General features: G+C 44.9%; 3 protein-coding genes across 8 annotated transcripts in view; 2 read left to right on the forward strand and 1 right to left on the reverse strand.

Annotated features, from left to right (window-relative positions):
* The window catches only part of VSIG10L2 (V-set and immunoglobulin domain containing 10 like 2), a 174,004-nt gene that overhangs the window by 36,859 nt on the left and 121,379 nt on the right, over positions 1-15,766 (forward strand). The window lies entirely within an intron of this gene.
* Positions 31-9,236, forward strand: HYLS1 (HYLS1 centriolar and ciliogenesis associated). Of its 4 annotated transcripts, none has more exons than XM_081171801.1 (3): positions 187-261; positions 4,287-4,352; positions 7,861-9,236. In XM_081171801.1, the coding sequence occupies exon 3, from the start codon at positions 7,892-7,894 to the stop codon at positions 8,795-8,797; it is 906 nt and encodes a 301-aa protein (XP_081027927.1). In that variant the 5' UTR covers positions 187-261; positions 4,287-4,352; positions 7,861-7,891; the 3' UTR covers positions 8,798-9,236. The 4 variants fall into 4 exon arrangements, with proteins under 4 accessions (XP_081027925.1, XP_081027927.1, XP_081027926.1 ...); XM_081171800.1 differs by lacking the exon at positions 187-261 and adding an exon at positions 2,286-2,318; XM_081171799.1 differs by lacking the exon at positions 4,287-4,352 and having other exon boundaries at positions 31-261.
* PUS3 (pseudouridine synthase 3) lies at positions 2,690-12,942 on the reverse strand. 3 transcript variants are annotated; one of them, XM_081171727.1, is made up of 7 exons: positions 12,856-12,942; positions 11,698-11,786; positions 7,566-7,643; positions 6,051-6,439; positions 4,204-4,772; positions 3,352-3,542; positions 2,690-3,156 (listed from the first exon to the last, which is right to left on the reverse strand). In XM_081171727.1, exons 4-7 carry the CDS (start codon positions 6,426-6,428, stop codon positions 2,840-2,842), a joined length of 1,455 nt encoding a protein of 484 aa, XP_081027853.1. In that variant the 5' UTR covers positions 6,429-6,439; positions 7,566-7,643; positions 11,698-11,786; positions 12,856-12,942; the 3' UTR covers positions 2,690-2,839. The 3 variants fall into 3 exon arrangements, with proteins under 3 accessions (XP_081027853.1, XP_081027852.1, XP_081027854.1); XM_081171726.1 differs by lacking the exon at positions 7,566-7,643; XM_081171728.1 differs by lacking the exons at positions 7,566-7,643; positions 11,698-11,786 and having other exon boundaries at positions 12,856-12,927.

The raw sequence follows: 15,766 nt of genomic DNA on the forward strand, positions 1-15,766 counted from the left end.
GAAGAGGTTCCGGCTAATCTCGAGCAATGAGATCGCCGTGCGGCGTTCTCCGTATCCAATGAAAAGCAGCCCTTACGTGCAGTGGGTGGGAGAAGAATGTTGGCGCACCAATGAAAGATGGCGGAACGGAAGCGGGCCAATCATGGAAAGAGGGCGGACCTTGCTATTTCCTTTTCGGTTTGAACAACGGCAGTTGTGCGGCGGAGTAACCGTCGTCGCGCGAGGGCAGAAGGAGCCGGAGCCGGCGGCAGCAGCGATCAGGTATTAAGCGAGGGGCACAGGCCGGCAGAAAGCGCACGTGGCCGGTCGTGGAAGATGCGCGCGCATTCGCTTCTGGCCGAGCCTTGTCCTCTCTCATCCCCCCCTTCCTTTTAAAAATTCTCATAAGAACTTTGTGAGGTAGGTTAGGCCGAAAGATTCAGTGGTTGGTTCAAGGGTCGTCCACTGAGGTTCGTTGCGAGGGGGGGGGGTTGAACGGTAGCTTCCTATGCCTGCCTCTGGTACTCTAACCCAGGGTGGGAAATCTGTGGTTCTGCAGTTGTTGGTACTCCAGCCATGGGGATGGGGGGGGGAGCTGAGTAAATAAAAATATATATGCTTAACTAAAAGTCGAAATAAATCAGAATATTTGAAATCGAAATGATCTCTGGGGTCACTGGGAGGATGTTTGGAATCCCAGCCAAATGGGTGGGGTATAAATAATAAATTATTATATTAGTAGTAGTAGTGGAAGACAGGAGTGCCTGGCGTGCTCTGGTCCATGGGGTCACGAAGAGTCAGAAACGACTAAACAACAAGTAGTAGTATTTATTATTACATTGGTTCCCAGTACGTTTCCGAGCACAATTCAAAGTGTTGGTGCTGACCTTTAAAGCCCTAAGTGGCCTCGGCCCAGTATACCTGAAGGAGCATCTCCACCTCCATCGTTCAGCCCAGACACTGAGGTCCAGCGCCGAGGGCCTTCTGGCAGTTCCCTCATTGCGAGAAGTGAGGTTACAGGGAACCAGGCAGAGGGCCTTCTTGGTAGTGGCGCCCGCCCTGTGGAACGCCCTCCCAGCAGATGTCAAGGAATTAAACAACTATCTGACTTTTAGAAGACATCTGAAGGCAGCCCTGTTTAGGAAGGTTTTTAAAGTTTGAAATTTTATTCTGTTTTTAGTGTTCTGCTGGGAGCTGCCCAGAGTGGCTGGAGAAACCCAGCCAGATAGGCGGGGTATAAATAATAAAAAATATTATTACTATTATTAGCAACCTGACTGAGTGGTAGACAAGGCAAACAGAGTAGGATGACAGGTGCCCCCCCCCCCAATACCCCAAACCATAAATCATGGCTTTGCCCAGGACTCCAGCTGCCATAATCTTTTGATGGGTGGATGAGAGATGGAGCACAGCATCACCCCAAGAGCCACAGGGTCCCCATCCTTTCTCTAGTACCACACTGACCGCAGCATTAGCTCTGTACCTTTTTTGAAAAAAAGCCTTCAGTTTCCAACCTAGATCCTATCAGCACTCTGCAATGTAAGCAGCATTGTACTGCTGTAAACACTCATTGCTTCTTCCAAAGAAGCCTCTCCTGGGAACTGTAGTTTGCCAAGGGTGCCGAGAAGCTGCTAGGAGACTCCTGTTCCCCTCAAAGAGCAACATTGCTCAGAATAACTTGGGAAGAGAAGCCCAACACTGCAAGCTGGAAGAAACCTTATGCTCTCAGATTTTACACACGCTAACTATTTAAAGGGATGTCAAAAGAGGATTAGTGGCTCTTTTAAGACCCACTAAAAGTAGAAGCAGTGGGTTTAAATTACAGTAAGGTAAGCTTTAAACTAAAGCTGCAATCTTAAAATATATTTCCTTACGAACGACTTCCACTAAATTCAATGGGGCTTAGCTCCAATTAAACTTCTGTAGGATTGTGGCCCCAATGTAAACTGGCATTGGAATAAGTTATACTGGTAAACTGCAGTAGAAAGGGATTGACTAGATGGCATGGTGCCAAATCAATTAATGCAAAATTAATAATAATACCAATACCTTTATTGTCATTGTACAACCTGTGTACGATGAAGTAATACATACAAATGATCTTTTTCAGGTGAATTTTAACTAAAGTAACTATTGAATGGCTGCTATTCTTTCTAATAGGCCACAACGTATCTGCTCATCACATCCCTGACTAGAGGAACTGTTATTTCTATTTTTCTGAGGTCCTAGTAACCTAGTTAGTCCAGCTTTTCCTAGTTTTTATTTTGCTCCTTTGTTCCTATCACTTTATCCATATGGAAGAGCAGGATGAGGCTGAACATAAGGAAGTGTAGAAAGAGGTAAGTCCCAACCTAAAGACGCTACTACTTGTTTATTCTTGTAAATAAAAAAGGCACCACACCCAGCTCCATTGATATGACAAGGCCGATTCACATATCCAGCTTGTGATGTGGTGGCCATATAAGAAGACCCTAATCTGCGGCCACTTACTCCTCTCCATACAGTTACCCGCCTGGTTTATAGATTTGTTTTGGCAATGATAAGTTGCTTACAACTGTTCTAAGAGCTATAGATGCTTTCAGTGGTTGTAGCAGTAGGAAGAGTAGGAAGAAAAGTAGGAAGAGAATGTGGAGCTAATAAAGGGATTTGCCTGTATTTTGAAAACAATTTCACACCTGCTTTTATTTTATTTTATTTTATTTCACACCTATTGTTTTTTTAAAAATGTTTATTTCTTAAATGCAAAGCATTTAATGGTATGCCTGTGTTCTTAAAAAGAACAAAAGTAAGGATCCCAATAGGTTTGCATGAGAAGAGATCTGGAGATATCTGCTTGGAGATAAGAGATGGCGTGGAAACTTCAGTCTGAACTCGTACAGACTCTCTTTGCAGCTTGTTCTGGAACATCATTGTCTGTCTCCACACTTTTGCTGTGGCTGTTCTTAACTTCCATCTCTTCATCTGATTCCTTTTCAGAGTGCTTTGTTTTCTTAAGGTGTGGAAGTTCAATGCGTCCTCTACGCACAAAGTAACTGATGCGAGACTCCAACCCTTCACATTTGGGGCGATCCATTAACGGCTTGTAGTTTCGGGCTTTTGCTCCCTCGATTAAGGCACTGATCTGATTGTGGACTGGGGGCTTCAGCTCTCCCCACCGAATTGTGCTGTTGCTTGAACCTGAAAACATAACAAGTGCCAACGGGTCAACAAGTCATGTGTAGCATATTATTATTCACCGGTTCCTTCTATCCCCTTTTAAATTACCCAGTTCTGTACCCATATATGTAATCACTAGAATAGTGCCTTAGAGCAACACTCATACCTAGCAACGGTGAATACGGTTAGAATTCTACAGAACTATGCACCTCCTACCTGTCTCTGTAGGCATCTCAGCAAAATCAAGCCCTTTTAACATGCTACGCAGCATATGCGTTTTAACAGCATGGTTGGCCCAAAGCTGCTGTAAATGAGTGACGTTAAACTCCTGGACATTGCGATCATAGATCCACTGGATATTTTCAAATTCACAGTCATACAAAACCAGAGGAAATTCCACTGCCATGCTGCAAGAAAAGGAGAAGATACGGTGTTAAGGAGCTTAAATCAGATGCCTGTGACTTAAAACAGGGAAGTACATGCATAAGACTGAGTAACAGTCTGATGTGAAACAAAGCAGTGATTAATCTTTATAGTGTTACATTCCCATACATGTAAGGCAATTGGTGTTGATCTTTCTGGGCCAGTAACAGGAGTGCAGTTTTTAATGCACACTAATGCACTTTTATAGCTTCCCTTTCCACCCGCTCTTCAGCATCTTGATGTGGTTTTGCCTGCAGTCCAATTGTATTATGGAGCAATGGCACTGGAAAAGCTGTACTTTAGAGCGACAGAAATCCCAATTATGTTTGCCAGGACTTTGCTAAAGACTGGCATGCATTTTCATAGGCAAGACCATGTCATTGGGAGTGATGCAGGAATACACTGGTTAGACTTTAAGGTACCACAGGGGTATGGTGGTGGCTCAGAGCTCAGTGGCAGAACACAGGCCTTGCATACAAAAGGTCCCAGGTTCAATTGCTATAACCTCTGATTAAAAACGGCTCTCTGATATTAGGTCTAGGAAAGACCTCTGTCCCAAGATTTGCATCCACCGCTAAGCTTGTTTCACGTCTAACATATTATACTGGTTATATAATATATATTAATTTCTTTGCAAAGACATACCTGTATTGTGGTTTTCGAGGGTTGTTCTCTACATCCAGCAGCACATCGATAATCTCTGGCTTTTCCATCCTTTGTCCAATCAGGAAGAGAATAGCCATCATGCAACGGACCTGGTGGTAGAGGAATGCTTGGCCTGTCACTTCAAACAGGTACATTTGGAAAGGGTTGTGCAGCTCTGCATCCTCTGCTCTAGCCACAGGCTTCACCTCTGCAGTAAGAATTGTCCGTTGAAAGTTGGTCACACCGTTGGCTACATCCATCTTGCATAGATTACGAAAATCATGGGTCCCCACGAGCTTCTGAGCTGCAGTATTCATGAGAGCTACATCTAGATCAGCACGAGGGAAGAAATAGCGATAGGTCCTTTTGAGGCAACTAAACCTAGCACTGAAGCTGGGATCTACTGGGGCCCAAGCCAGTACCCGTATGTCATGAGGGAGCACTTGATTCAATATGTGTGTGTAGCGGATCTCCTCTGCAGTATTTGTGGCTGTGTCCTCCGTTGCACCCTTGGATTTATTTACTGCTTTATCCTTTGACAGGTTTGAGCGGAGATCTAGGGAGATCACCTGAAACATTGGAGAAGGATAATTTGGAGTAAAAGATGCAAAAACAACACTATGGGCAGTATCTGATGCCCTCATTCCGTGACACCCCCCATGGGCACCTTGCACCGTCCACAATCCTTGTGCAAACTGTACAACTGACTTAGCACGACTTTGGATACAAACCTAAGGGGGTAGATCCCAAGTTAGCCATACTTGGAGTAGACCCATTGAAATTAATGGGCATGAATAAATTACCGTATTTTTTGCTCTATAAGACACACTTTTCCCCTCTTAAAAAGTAAGGGGAAATGTGTGTGCGTCTTACAGAGAGTCTTATGGCATGAATGCAGGCTCCATGGCTTCGCGTTGCTTTTGCTGATGCCAGGAGAGCAAGAGGGGTCGGTGCGCACCAATCCCTCTTGCTCTCCTGGCTTTGCTTCGCCGGAGAGGCTCTGCGCAGTGCCCCTTCAGCGAAGCGGGAGGAGAAATGGAAGGGACTCTGTTTCTCCTGCTGCTTTGTTGAAGGGGCACTGTGCAGAGAGGGAGAAAATAATTTTTTTCTTGTTCTCCCCCTCTAAAACTAGGTGCATCTTATGGTCGGGTGCGTCTTATAGAGCGAAAAAATACAGTAGGTCCATTAATTTCAGTGTGTCTGCTCTGAGTAAAACATAGTTGAATACACCTCTAATATTTATTTTATTTTTCACGGAATCAATGAGAATTTTTCAAATACGATGGTGTTGGTGTAGCTTCCTCAATGACTATTTGGACCTGAAATGATCTGGTGGTAGGTTTTATCTTGCAGTCCTGGATAACTCAGGCTACAATCTTTTACATCAGGCATATCCAAAGTCCATCTCGGGGGCCTAATCCGGCCCCCGTGGCAGTATATGTCCTGGGGTAAAATCCTTTTTTTAAAAAAGCTCAACAACTTTAATCCTAAAAAAACCTCAACGACTTTGGTCGGTCCTCACACATGTTCACTTCATCAAATCTGGCCCTCTTTAAGTTTGGGTACCCCTATTTTACACACTTTCCTGGGAGGAAGCCCCGTTGAATGAGTTTTGATATCAGCATATCTAATACCCAGTATTCAGCTCCACATTCAGCTAAGAACTCTTTGCTAAGCGGGAATATCACAGAAGGTAATGCTGTTGCCCCCACTTTATTTCATATTCTGTTAAGGTGCTGGATCCACATCCCACCTCTCTCACCCTCTGAGCAAGTTTACTCATTTTCAGCTGTGAGCTGAGCAGGTTGGTTTCAAAAAAATGGAGGATAGACAGATGCTGAACTCACCTGTCCAAAGGCACTGACTCCCTTGTCAGTGCGCCCACAGCGGTGATAGTTGGAAGTCTGTCTGCTGGCCACAAGTCTGGTTTTGCTGAGAGCCTCAAACAGCTTTTCTTCAATAGTATTGTTGGTGTTCTCCTGGCTAGCAAAGCCCTGATATCCCCAGCCCAGGTAGGCTATCTTCAGTGCCACGTGTCTCTGGCCATAAGAGCTAAAATCAAATGGCCGCTGCTGCCGTTTCTTAGTCTTCCCTGCTGCTGAGAGGCCGCCTTCTGTGCCTGCAGTTTGCTTGCTCTCTAGCTTTTCTTGCAGCCTTTGCACCATGTCTTCCAGTTCCTGGACTCTCTTCAGTAGCTTCTCTGTTTCTGCTCCATCTCTGGCCATAGTTAAAGTCCCTAGGAAGGGAAAATGAGTTTCTACAGTTCAAACTTTTGTATTTGCTGCTAGACAGGCTATTTAGCTGGGGACTGTCAACTTGCTACCCAGCTTTCTGCTTTTATTTTCTACCTATACTGTATTGCATATTTGAACGTAATGAATTGTGAGTCCATGTCTTTCTCCATTTACTGATAAAGTCATACTAATTCCCAGTGGGCTTTCAGGACATCTTTTTTTGTTTACATGGACTGCAAGGTGTAGGGGACAGAAAGGGTTTGCTCTTGACACCCTTGGGCTACTCCTGCATAAGGAAACCCTACATAATACACAGGATCCTGGGTTTTTGTTCTGAAGTGCACATATTTCATGTGAGATACTGGTCCGCCCTGCTGGGTCTCGCAGTTCCCAGTGTGAACTGAATGTGCACCATAAAGCATACTTAACACCAGGGAGGAAGATTTCAAGTTGCAGGCAAAATGCCTTTCAGGGATTCAGATCCACCATTACTGATTCTCATTGTGGAATCTGCTACATTACTAAGCAGCCTCAGGATTTGCTGGAAAGCTGGAAAATAATTTGAAACCCACCAGTATAGCTAATAACTGTACGACTTAACACGTTCTCCAACGTACTGCAAAGGGGGAACATTGTAACGCAGCAGTACTCAGGATTTTTATTGTATCCTAAGCTGACTTAGGACGCGGGTGGCGCTGTGGGTAAAACCTCAGTGCCTAGGACTTGCCGATCGCATGGTCGGCGGTTTGAATCCCCGCGGCGGGGTGCGCTCCCGCTGCTCGGTCCCAGCGCCTGCCAACCTAGCAGTTCGAAAGCACCCCCCGGGTGCAAGTAGATAAATAGGTACCGCTTTATAGCGGGAAGGTAAACGGCGTTTCCGTGTGCTGCTCTGGGGCTGGCTCGCCAGAGCAGCTTCGTCACGCTGGCCACGTGACCCGGAAGTGTCTGCAGACAGCGCTGGCCCCCGGCCTCTAGAGTGAGATGAGCGCACAACCCTAGAGTCTGTCAAGACTGGCCCGTATGGGCAGGGGTACCTTTACCTTTTAAGCTGACTTAAGTGAAAGCAAATTCTTGCTGGAAATAGGTAAATGACTATTCAATCAGTGAATAAATTTAGTACAGTGGTACCTCGGTTTTTGAATGTAATCCGTTCCGGAAGACCGTTCAACTTCAAAAATGTTTGAAAACCGAGGTGCAAAGGGTGGCCTGCAATTTCAATATAGAAAATTGGGAAAAACTCAGCGGAAGCCGTTCAACTTCTGAGGTGCGTTTGAAAACAGAAGCATTTACTTCCTGGTTTTCGGCGCTCAAAAACCCAAACGTTCGGCTTCTGAGATGCTCAAAAACCGAGGTACCACTGTACTTAAACTTGTTTTGGGTAGATATAGCACACTGTGTGAGAATTAACATCTCTCTCTTTCAGAATCAGTGACTGCACCAAGCCAAGAGAAGCAATGGAAACATTCATGGGACTTGATCGTCCCCGCTGGGCCTCCATGAGCCATGAAGATCGGCTCAAAGAAGCTGCAATGGCATTCATCCGCCTTTGCGCAGAACAGGGAGAAGGTGATAGCCCAAGGAAGATGTGTTTTGCACCTCAGCTGGACCCCTACACAAGAGCCTCGGTGGCCTCTTTGGTCAGACCCACACTTCCTGTGAAGATTAGGCATCTTCATTCGGGACCCGCCTTGCAAGCAAAGACTCCTGAGGAACCCAGAGTTGCTAGGAAACCTATAATAAAAAGGAAAGTTCTGAGGCGAAGGCCTGATGGAGAAGTAGAGGTGACGGATGAGTCCATCACCAGCACACCAGAGACCAGCAGTCAGAGTGACCCCGAGTATGGGGAGTTGAGTCAAAGAATGCACAGTCTGAAGACTCAGCAAGAAGAAGAAGAGTCCGAGAAGGAGAGTGAGCCAAGCATTTGCCCAGAGTCTGAGACGGCTTATTCCTGGAGAACTACAGAGAGCCAGAGCCAAAGCTCGCAAAGAGAGAGCCAGAGCCGCAGCAGCACATCCTATGAGCAGGACTTGATTGTTGCTGGGCACCCAAAATCCTTCATATTACCAAGATTTGATCAGCTAAGCCGGAACAGAATGAAGACCGACCGGGTAGCCCGTTACTTGGAGCATAAGCATGACTGGGAATCTCTGCGGCTACCAGGGGAAGATCCCAGGAAAGGGGTGCGCTGGAGCATCCGGGAACAGATGCTCTGCAAGTCAGAATTGCCTCCTAGGGCTCAGCACATTTATATTCCCAACAACTACCTGGTGCCTACAGAGAAGAAGAGGTCTGCCCTGCGCTGGGGAATACGCTGTGACCTGGCAAATGGCGTGATGCCTAGGAATACCTACTCCTCCTAGAAATGCAGAGGTCTCTATAGCGCCATCCACAGGAGCATGCCTTGCTTAGCATAGCCCAAATATCCAACTACTCCAGGCAAGCAGCTAAGCTATTTTGTTTCCTTTGAAACCCTTTCAAATCCTTATTGGTTTTAAATCTGGCTTTCAGAATGAGTGTTCCCACAGCACAAAAGGATTTTACTTATTCGTGCTTCTTGAATAGTTGTCCCATAAGGGATCATTTAGAGATTAATATCGCCTCCTCAGAAGCCAGGCAGAAGATGAACCAAAGTTTACTGAAGTATATGTCAATGAGAATAATTGTTATTTTTATTGCAAGATCTTTTAAACCCACTTCCTCTTCCTAGCGCAATCATCATACTTCTGTATGATGTTGTTATTTTTAAAGAAAGATTAGCTTCTAGATGTATGGATTAAATTAAAAGTGTGTGGTATAAAAGGATTGCCTCTAGTTTCTCTATTGACTAGTTAATTTGTTGAGAAAGTAATATTTTATCCGGAACAGAAGACAGGTCAAAAGCTTCACCTCATTTATCATTTATCAATTGTTGTGTGGGACTGCTGTGCTACATTGTAAACAACTCTTCACTTTCAAGTGGGTATGTGGTTCTTTTCCAATTAGGAATATTGTCTTGGTTCGTATCTATGTATCTATGTATTTTTTAAAACAATTTTATTGAAGGTTTTTAACATGTTAAGCAATAAAATCCAAACACATTTATAAGACAATAAAAAATATATTAAAACAGAGAGTAATAATAAAATACTTATACAGGCAACTCACAGTTTAAGTGCCAAACCTAGAAGTAGCCCCAAAACATCACTGATAGTGGAGGAGTGGAACACAGTGGGCGTCCACATGCTCCCCTATAAACCAGAATTACTTGTACTAAGGTTCTCGTGCAAAGTGCTTTTCTTCTGTTCTAAGTTTCTTTCCCTACTTGGAAACACTACGGATATAATGAAATATGGGTTGCATATTGGAGAAGACAATGAACAATTGGAGAAGATTTTAATTATGCCTGGCTGCAAGCGTAAGCACCAGTGAACACACTGAAACTTCTGAGTACAGTGGACGCTCGGGTTGCGAATGTGATCCGTGTGGGATGCATGTTTGCAACCCGCAACGCTCGCAACCTGCAGTGGTGCGTCTGCGCGGGTTGCAATTCGGCGCTTCTGTGCATGCGTGACCGCCGAAACCCAGAAGTATCCCGTTCTGGTACTTCCAGGTTTCAGCACGTCTGTAACCCAAAAAATGCAACCTGAAGCGTCTGTAACCTGGGATATGACTATACAGTATAGTGGAGCAAGGAAACTGCTTTAGCCAGAGGGCTGCTTTTCCTTCTGGGTAATATACCAGTGGTGGGTAGGGCTGAAGGGGGAGAAATGGGCAGAATAACTGGTCCAAATTCTATCTTTGTACAATGGGTTAATTTCTACACACGCCTGCACACACCTCTGTCCTCTGTTCAGACTAGAGATGGGAAGGCCTGGAAAAAACCTAGAAAACGGAGGGTAAGCCTTGGGGGGGGGGGAAAGCCCTGGTTTTTTCCCAATTTTTCCGGGTTTTTCCCAGGCCTTCCTATCTCTAAGACAAGCAGTATTGTGGCATGATTTTCATGGGTAAGAACTCATTGGGTACATGAACTGCCAGAATCTGTAAAACTTGAGCTAGTTGACACTTTTTCTTACCCTTAATGTGAAATTACAGCCTAGTTAGCTTAATGTTTTTCCTGGTAAACTGGTGGAAACTGTTAATAAAATTACCAACCCTATAGAAGTCTTGCTGATAACTTCTGTAAGGGTAAGTCTTGTCTACCTAACCATTTTAGAGTTCTGCGAGAATATCATGCAAATGGGGTGATCTTGGATGTGTACCTGAACTTAACTGGTTAAAGAATGCTAAGTGGAGAGTAGGTCTAATTGACAGTTCTAACAAGGGAAGGATTTAGTAAGCAAGGTTCCCCCAAGATCTGTAATGAAAACAGCTTTTTAACTTATTTATAACTCTGGAATCAGGGAGCAGTGAGGTGGCCAAGTTTGCTGATGACACCAAATGGTTTAAGGCAGAGCTTTCCAAACTTTTCACGCTGGCGACACACTTTTTAGGCGTGCATCATTTCATGACGCAGCAATTCAGTTTTGCATCATTTCGCGACACAGTAATTCAGTTTTACTAGCAAACCAGAGGTTAAACTAACCCCTTTCTCAGCCTGGGAGGAGCGTTTGTGGGACCCACCTACACACAGCAGCCGACACGCTAACATGTCACAACATATAGCTTGGAAAGCTCTCATTTAAGGTGATTAAAACCAAAAGGGATTGCCTGGAGCGCCAAAAGAATATCTCCTGACTGGGTGAAGGACCATTAAAAAGGCATACAATCTTAGTTGGAAGGGATCCCCTAAAGGCCCAATCCCCTGGCAATACAGGAATCTCAACTAGATTTTGACAGAGTCCACCACCTCTTGTGGGAGTCCATTCCACTGTCAAACAATTCTGTCAGAAAGTTCTTCCTGATGCTTAATCGGAATCACCTGTATTATAATTTGAAGCCGCTGGTTCAAGTCCTATCTTCCAGAGCAGGAGAAAACAAGCTTGCTCCATACTGCATGTGTCAGCCCTTGAGATATCTGAAGACAGTTATCACCTCTCAGTCTCCTCTTTACCAGGATAAACTTACCAAATTCCCTCAACCGTTCTTCATAAGGCTTGGTTTCCAGACCCTTTTATCATCTTGGTCGCCCTCCGCACATATTCCAGCTTAACAGAACTGGACACAGTACTCCAGGTATAGTCAGACCAGGGCAGAATATGAGTGGGACTATTACTTCCCTTGATCAGTGGAAAGTGATGCAGGCTGATGCAAAAACCCCCCCAATAACTTCACATGTACTTACAGCGTCTGAACTGGTGTTAACTGGCCAGGAAGGAGATTTGAGAGTTGTGGCAGATAGCTTGAGAAAGATGTTTTCCTAGCATGCAGTAGCTATGAAAAAGGCAAATTCCATGTTAGGGATCGTTAGGAAAACGATTGAAACCACCAACAGGAGGCCCTTATACAAATCCATGCAGCAACCACACTTGGAATAGTGTATGATTCTGGTTGCCATACCTCAAAAAGGCTCCTGCAGGTTGAGAAAGTGGCAACCCAAAACGATTAAGGGAGTAGAACAACTACTATGAGGAAATGTTACAGCATTCAGGGGTTTCTAGCTTATAAAATGTGGGCATGATAGAGGTGCATAAGATTCTGCAAGGTGTGGGAAAAACAGTTTTTTCTTCCAGCTATATGAAGATAATGCTACAACACACAGTCATCCGACACACCAATTCTCTACTGACTGTTTTTTTAATTAAATAAAATAAGTATACTAGAAAAAACATTAAAATATACTGTTATTGGACAATTGGACACACTGGCCCATGAGAATAGGCATGCATTTAAGTGCTTTTTGCACCAGTGAATCGAGCAGCCTTATCCTGTGTATCTTTATTCGGAAGTAACTGCTATTGAGGTCAACGAAGCTACCTGCTAGGGATTACAACATCCTAGATGCATCCTTACTCGATGGGATTTCAAACCCTACACCCAGTAAGTGTGCGTGGCAGAAGATGAGCCCTGTTGGATCAGGCCGATGACCCATTCTGTCCAGCATCCTGTTCTCACAGTGGCCATCCACGTGCCTACGAAACGTCAGCAAGCAGGACCTGCGTGCTCCCCACGTGCGGTTCTCAGTACTTCGAACACGCGTGATCGTGGCTCAGGGTTTGAAGTCGGGCCACTAATTTTGGACAGAAACGGCCAGTGTAAGAGCTAATCACGGAAGGCTAATCAGAACAGGCCAACTAGTAACACCCCCCCCAAAAAAAACCCGTGTGTGTGTGTATATATGTGTATATATATATATAATTTTCATAAATATAATTTTCAAAGATCAGCTTCACTAAAGGAGCGATCCTAAACGCACTTACTCTAGAGTAAGCCCATCGAACACTGTGGGATTTGCTCCCGTGTTAAAACATGCGCTGTGAACGCGCGACCCCCGTGTTCCTACCTTTTACGCAGACGTTCGTTGAGAGCAAAAGCCTCTGAGCGCAGGCATGCCGCCCCGTCCACGATTTCTCCGCAGGAAATGACGTAAGGCTTCCTTTCCCCCAACACATGACGCAGAGGAGGTTTGTGGGAAATGTAGTCTTTCTCTAAAAAGCGGCCGGATTAGCGTTTTACTTCCAACAGCAGGCAGCCAAATGTTTTGGGAAGGTTACAGAAGGTTATCCTGAACGGGATAGCCCTCCCCTCCTTGTTTGACCCCATGCCTCAGACATGGAGGCTCCATTTAGTTATCATGGCTATGAATCATTGAAAGCTTTATCCGCCATAGTATGTAAAGTCATGAGCTACTGAATTGAGATGTTAGGCAAAATATTACTATTTTAATTCCCGCCTCAGTGGTTGCTTCTATTTCAACAATAATTTAGAGTGTCCAGGGTGATTCTTGAGAAGGGTTCACCACAGCTTATTGCCATACCACCCTGAACATGCACAATCAAGGACCATCATTATGCCTCACAGAAAAGTGCTTGGAGTTTATTCATTTGTTTAAGAATAACTAGTAATAGATACCAAAGCATCCTATTCATAGCCAACATCTAAACGTTCAAAATATTCCAGACCAGACCAACTTTCAGGTTCAAGTGTAAGGCCCATTAATTTCAATGGTTGTGAGTAGAAGTATGTTGAATACAACCCTTGGAATATGAAGTACAGTATGGTGTAGAAATTTCATAACAATATCAACGTTTTGGGGTTTTTTTTAAAGGAAAACCACCATCACCACGTAGAATCACTGAGTTGGAAGGGAGCCTGAGGGTCATTTAGTCCAGCCCCCTGCAATGCAGGGATCTCAACTAAAGTATCCATGACAGGCCATCCAACCTCTGCTTAAAAACCTCCAAGGAAGGAGAGTCTACCATCTCATGTGGGAGTCTTGTGGGAGGCTCTTACTGCCAGAAAGTTTTCCTTATGTTTAGTCGGAATCTCCTTTCTTGTAATTTGAAGCCATTGGTTCAAATTAATGACATAGAATCATAGAATCATAGAGCTGGAATAGACCACAAGGGCCGTCGAGTCCAACCCCATGCCAAGTAGGAAACACCATCAGAGCACTCCTGACATATGGTTGTCAAGCCTCTGCTTAAAGACCTCCAAAGTAGGAGACTCCACCACACTCCTTGGCAGCAAATTCCACTGTCGAACAGCTCTTACTGTCAGGAAGTTCTTCCTAATGTTTAGGTGGAATCTTCTTTCTTGTAGTTTGGATCCATTGCTCCGTGTCCGCTTCTCTGGAGAAGCAGAAAACAACCTTTCTCCCTCCTCTATGTGACATCCTTTTATATATTTGAACATGGCTATCATATCACCCCTTAACCTCCTCTTCTCCAGGCTAAACATGCCCAGCTCCCTTAGCTGTTCCTCATAAGGCATCGTTTCCAGGCCTTTGACCATTTTGGTTGCCCTCCTCTGGACACGTTCCAGTTTGTCAATGTCCTTCTTGAATTGTGGTGCCCAGAACTGGACACAGTACTCCAGGTGAGGTCTGACCAGAGCAGAATACAGTGGCACTATTACTTCCCTTGATCTAGATGCTATACTCCTATTGATGCAGCCCAGAATTGCATTGGCTTTTTTAGCTGCCGCGTCACACTGTTGTCTCATGTCAAGCTTGTGGTCAACCAAGACTCCTAGATCCTTTTCACATGTACTGCTCTCAAGCCAGGTGTCACCCATCTTGTATTTGTGCCTCTCATTTTTTTTTGCCCAAGTGCAATACTTTACATTTCTCCCTGTTAAAATTCATATTGTTTGTTTTTGCCCAGTTCTCTAATCTGTCAAGGTCGTTTTGAAGTGTGATCCTGTCCTCTGGGGTGTTAGCTACCCCTCCCAGTTTGGTGTCATCTGCAAATTTGATCAGGATGCCCTTGAGAAGAAGAAGAAGAAGAGTTTGGATTTGATATCCCGCCTTTCACTCCCTTTAAGGAGTCTCAAAGCGGCTAACATTCTCCTTTCCCTTCCTCCCCCACAACAAACACTCTGTGAGGTGAGTGGGGCTGAGAGACTTCAAAGAAGTGTGACTGGCCCAAGGTCACCCAGCAGCTGCATGTGGAGGAGCGGAGACGCGAACCCGGTTCCCCAGATTACGAGACTACCGCTCTTAACCACTACACCACACTGGTGATGAGTCCATCATCCAAGTCGTTGATAAAGATGTTGAATAAGACTGGGCCCAAGACAGAACCCTGTGGCACCCCACTAGTCACTCTTCTCCAGGATGAAGAGGAACCATTGATGAGCACCCTTTGGGTTCGGTCAGTCAGCCAGTTACAAATCCACTGAGTGGTAGCATAGTCAAGACCGCATTTTACCAGCTTCTTTACAAGAATATCATGGGGCACCTTGTCAAATGCCTTGCTGAAATCAAGGTAGGCTACATCCACTGCGTTCCCTTCATCTACCAGGCTTGTAATTCTGTCAAAAAACGAGATCAGGTTAGTCTGACATGACTTATTTTTCAGAAATCCATGCTGACTATTGGTGATCACAGCATTCCTTTCTAGGTGCTCACAGACTGTTTTCTTAATGATCTGCTCCAGAATCTTCCCTGGTATTGATGTCAGACTGACTGGGCGGTAATTATTTGGGTCCTCTCTTTCCCCCTTTTGAAAATAGGGACAACATTTGCCCTCCTCCAGTCTGCCGGTGTGAAGTTTCCACAGTCTGTGTTGATTTGGGGAGCCATGCCATCAGCTGGTGTTGGTCCACTGTGCTTCATTAAGTCCAGGGTCAATGCAGCCATCTACCAGGAGATTTTGGAGCACTTCATGCTTCCTTCCACAGACGAGCTTTATGGGGATGCCGATTTCATTTTCCAGCAGGACTTGGTACCTGCCCACACTGCCGAAAGTACC

This window comes from Podarcis bocagei (assembly GCF_964188305.1).
Source record: "Podarcis bocagei genome assembly, chromosome: 15".
In the NCBI taxonomy this organism is placed as follows: Eukaryota; Metazoa; Chordata; class Lepidosauria; order Squamata; family Lacertidae; genus Podarcis; species Podarcis bocagei.

What these genes read in the sequence shown, in the direction of transcription:
- PUS3 (XM_081171726.1), bottom strand. Translation starts at nt 6,428, where the DNA reads ATGGCCAGAGATGGAGCAGAAACAGAGAAGCTACTGAAGAGAGTCCAG. An exon ending in CCTCGAAAACCACAATACAG is followed by an intron (nt 3,543 to 4,203) that starts GTATGTCTTTGC and finishes CTTTTCTTGCAG; the next exon opens with CATGGCAGTGGAATTTCCTC. An exon ending in TGAGATGCCTACAGAGACAG is followed by an intron (nt 3,157 to 3,351) that starts GTAGGAGGTGCA and finishes TTATGTTTTCAG; the next exon opens with GTTCAAGCAACAGCACAATT.
- HYLS1 (XM_081171799.1), top strand. Translation starts at nt 59, where the DNA reads ATGAAAAGCAGCCCTTACGTGCAGTGGGTGGGAGAAGAATGTTGGCGC. An exon ending in CCGGCGGCAGCAGCGATCAG is followed by an intron (nt 262 to 7,860) that starts GTATTAAGCGAG and finishes TCTCTCTTTCAG; the next exon opens with AATCAGTGACTGCACCAAGC.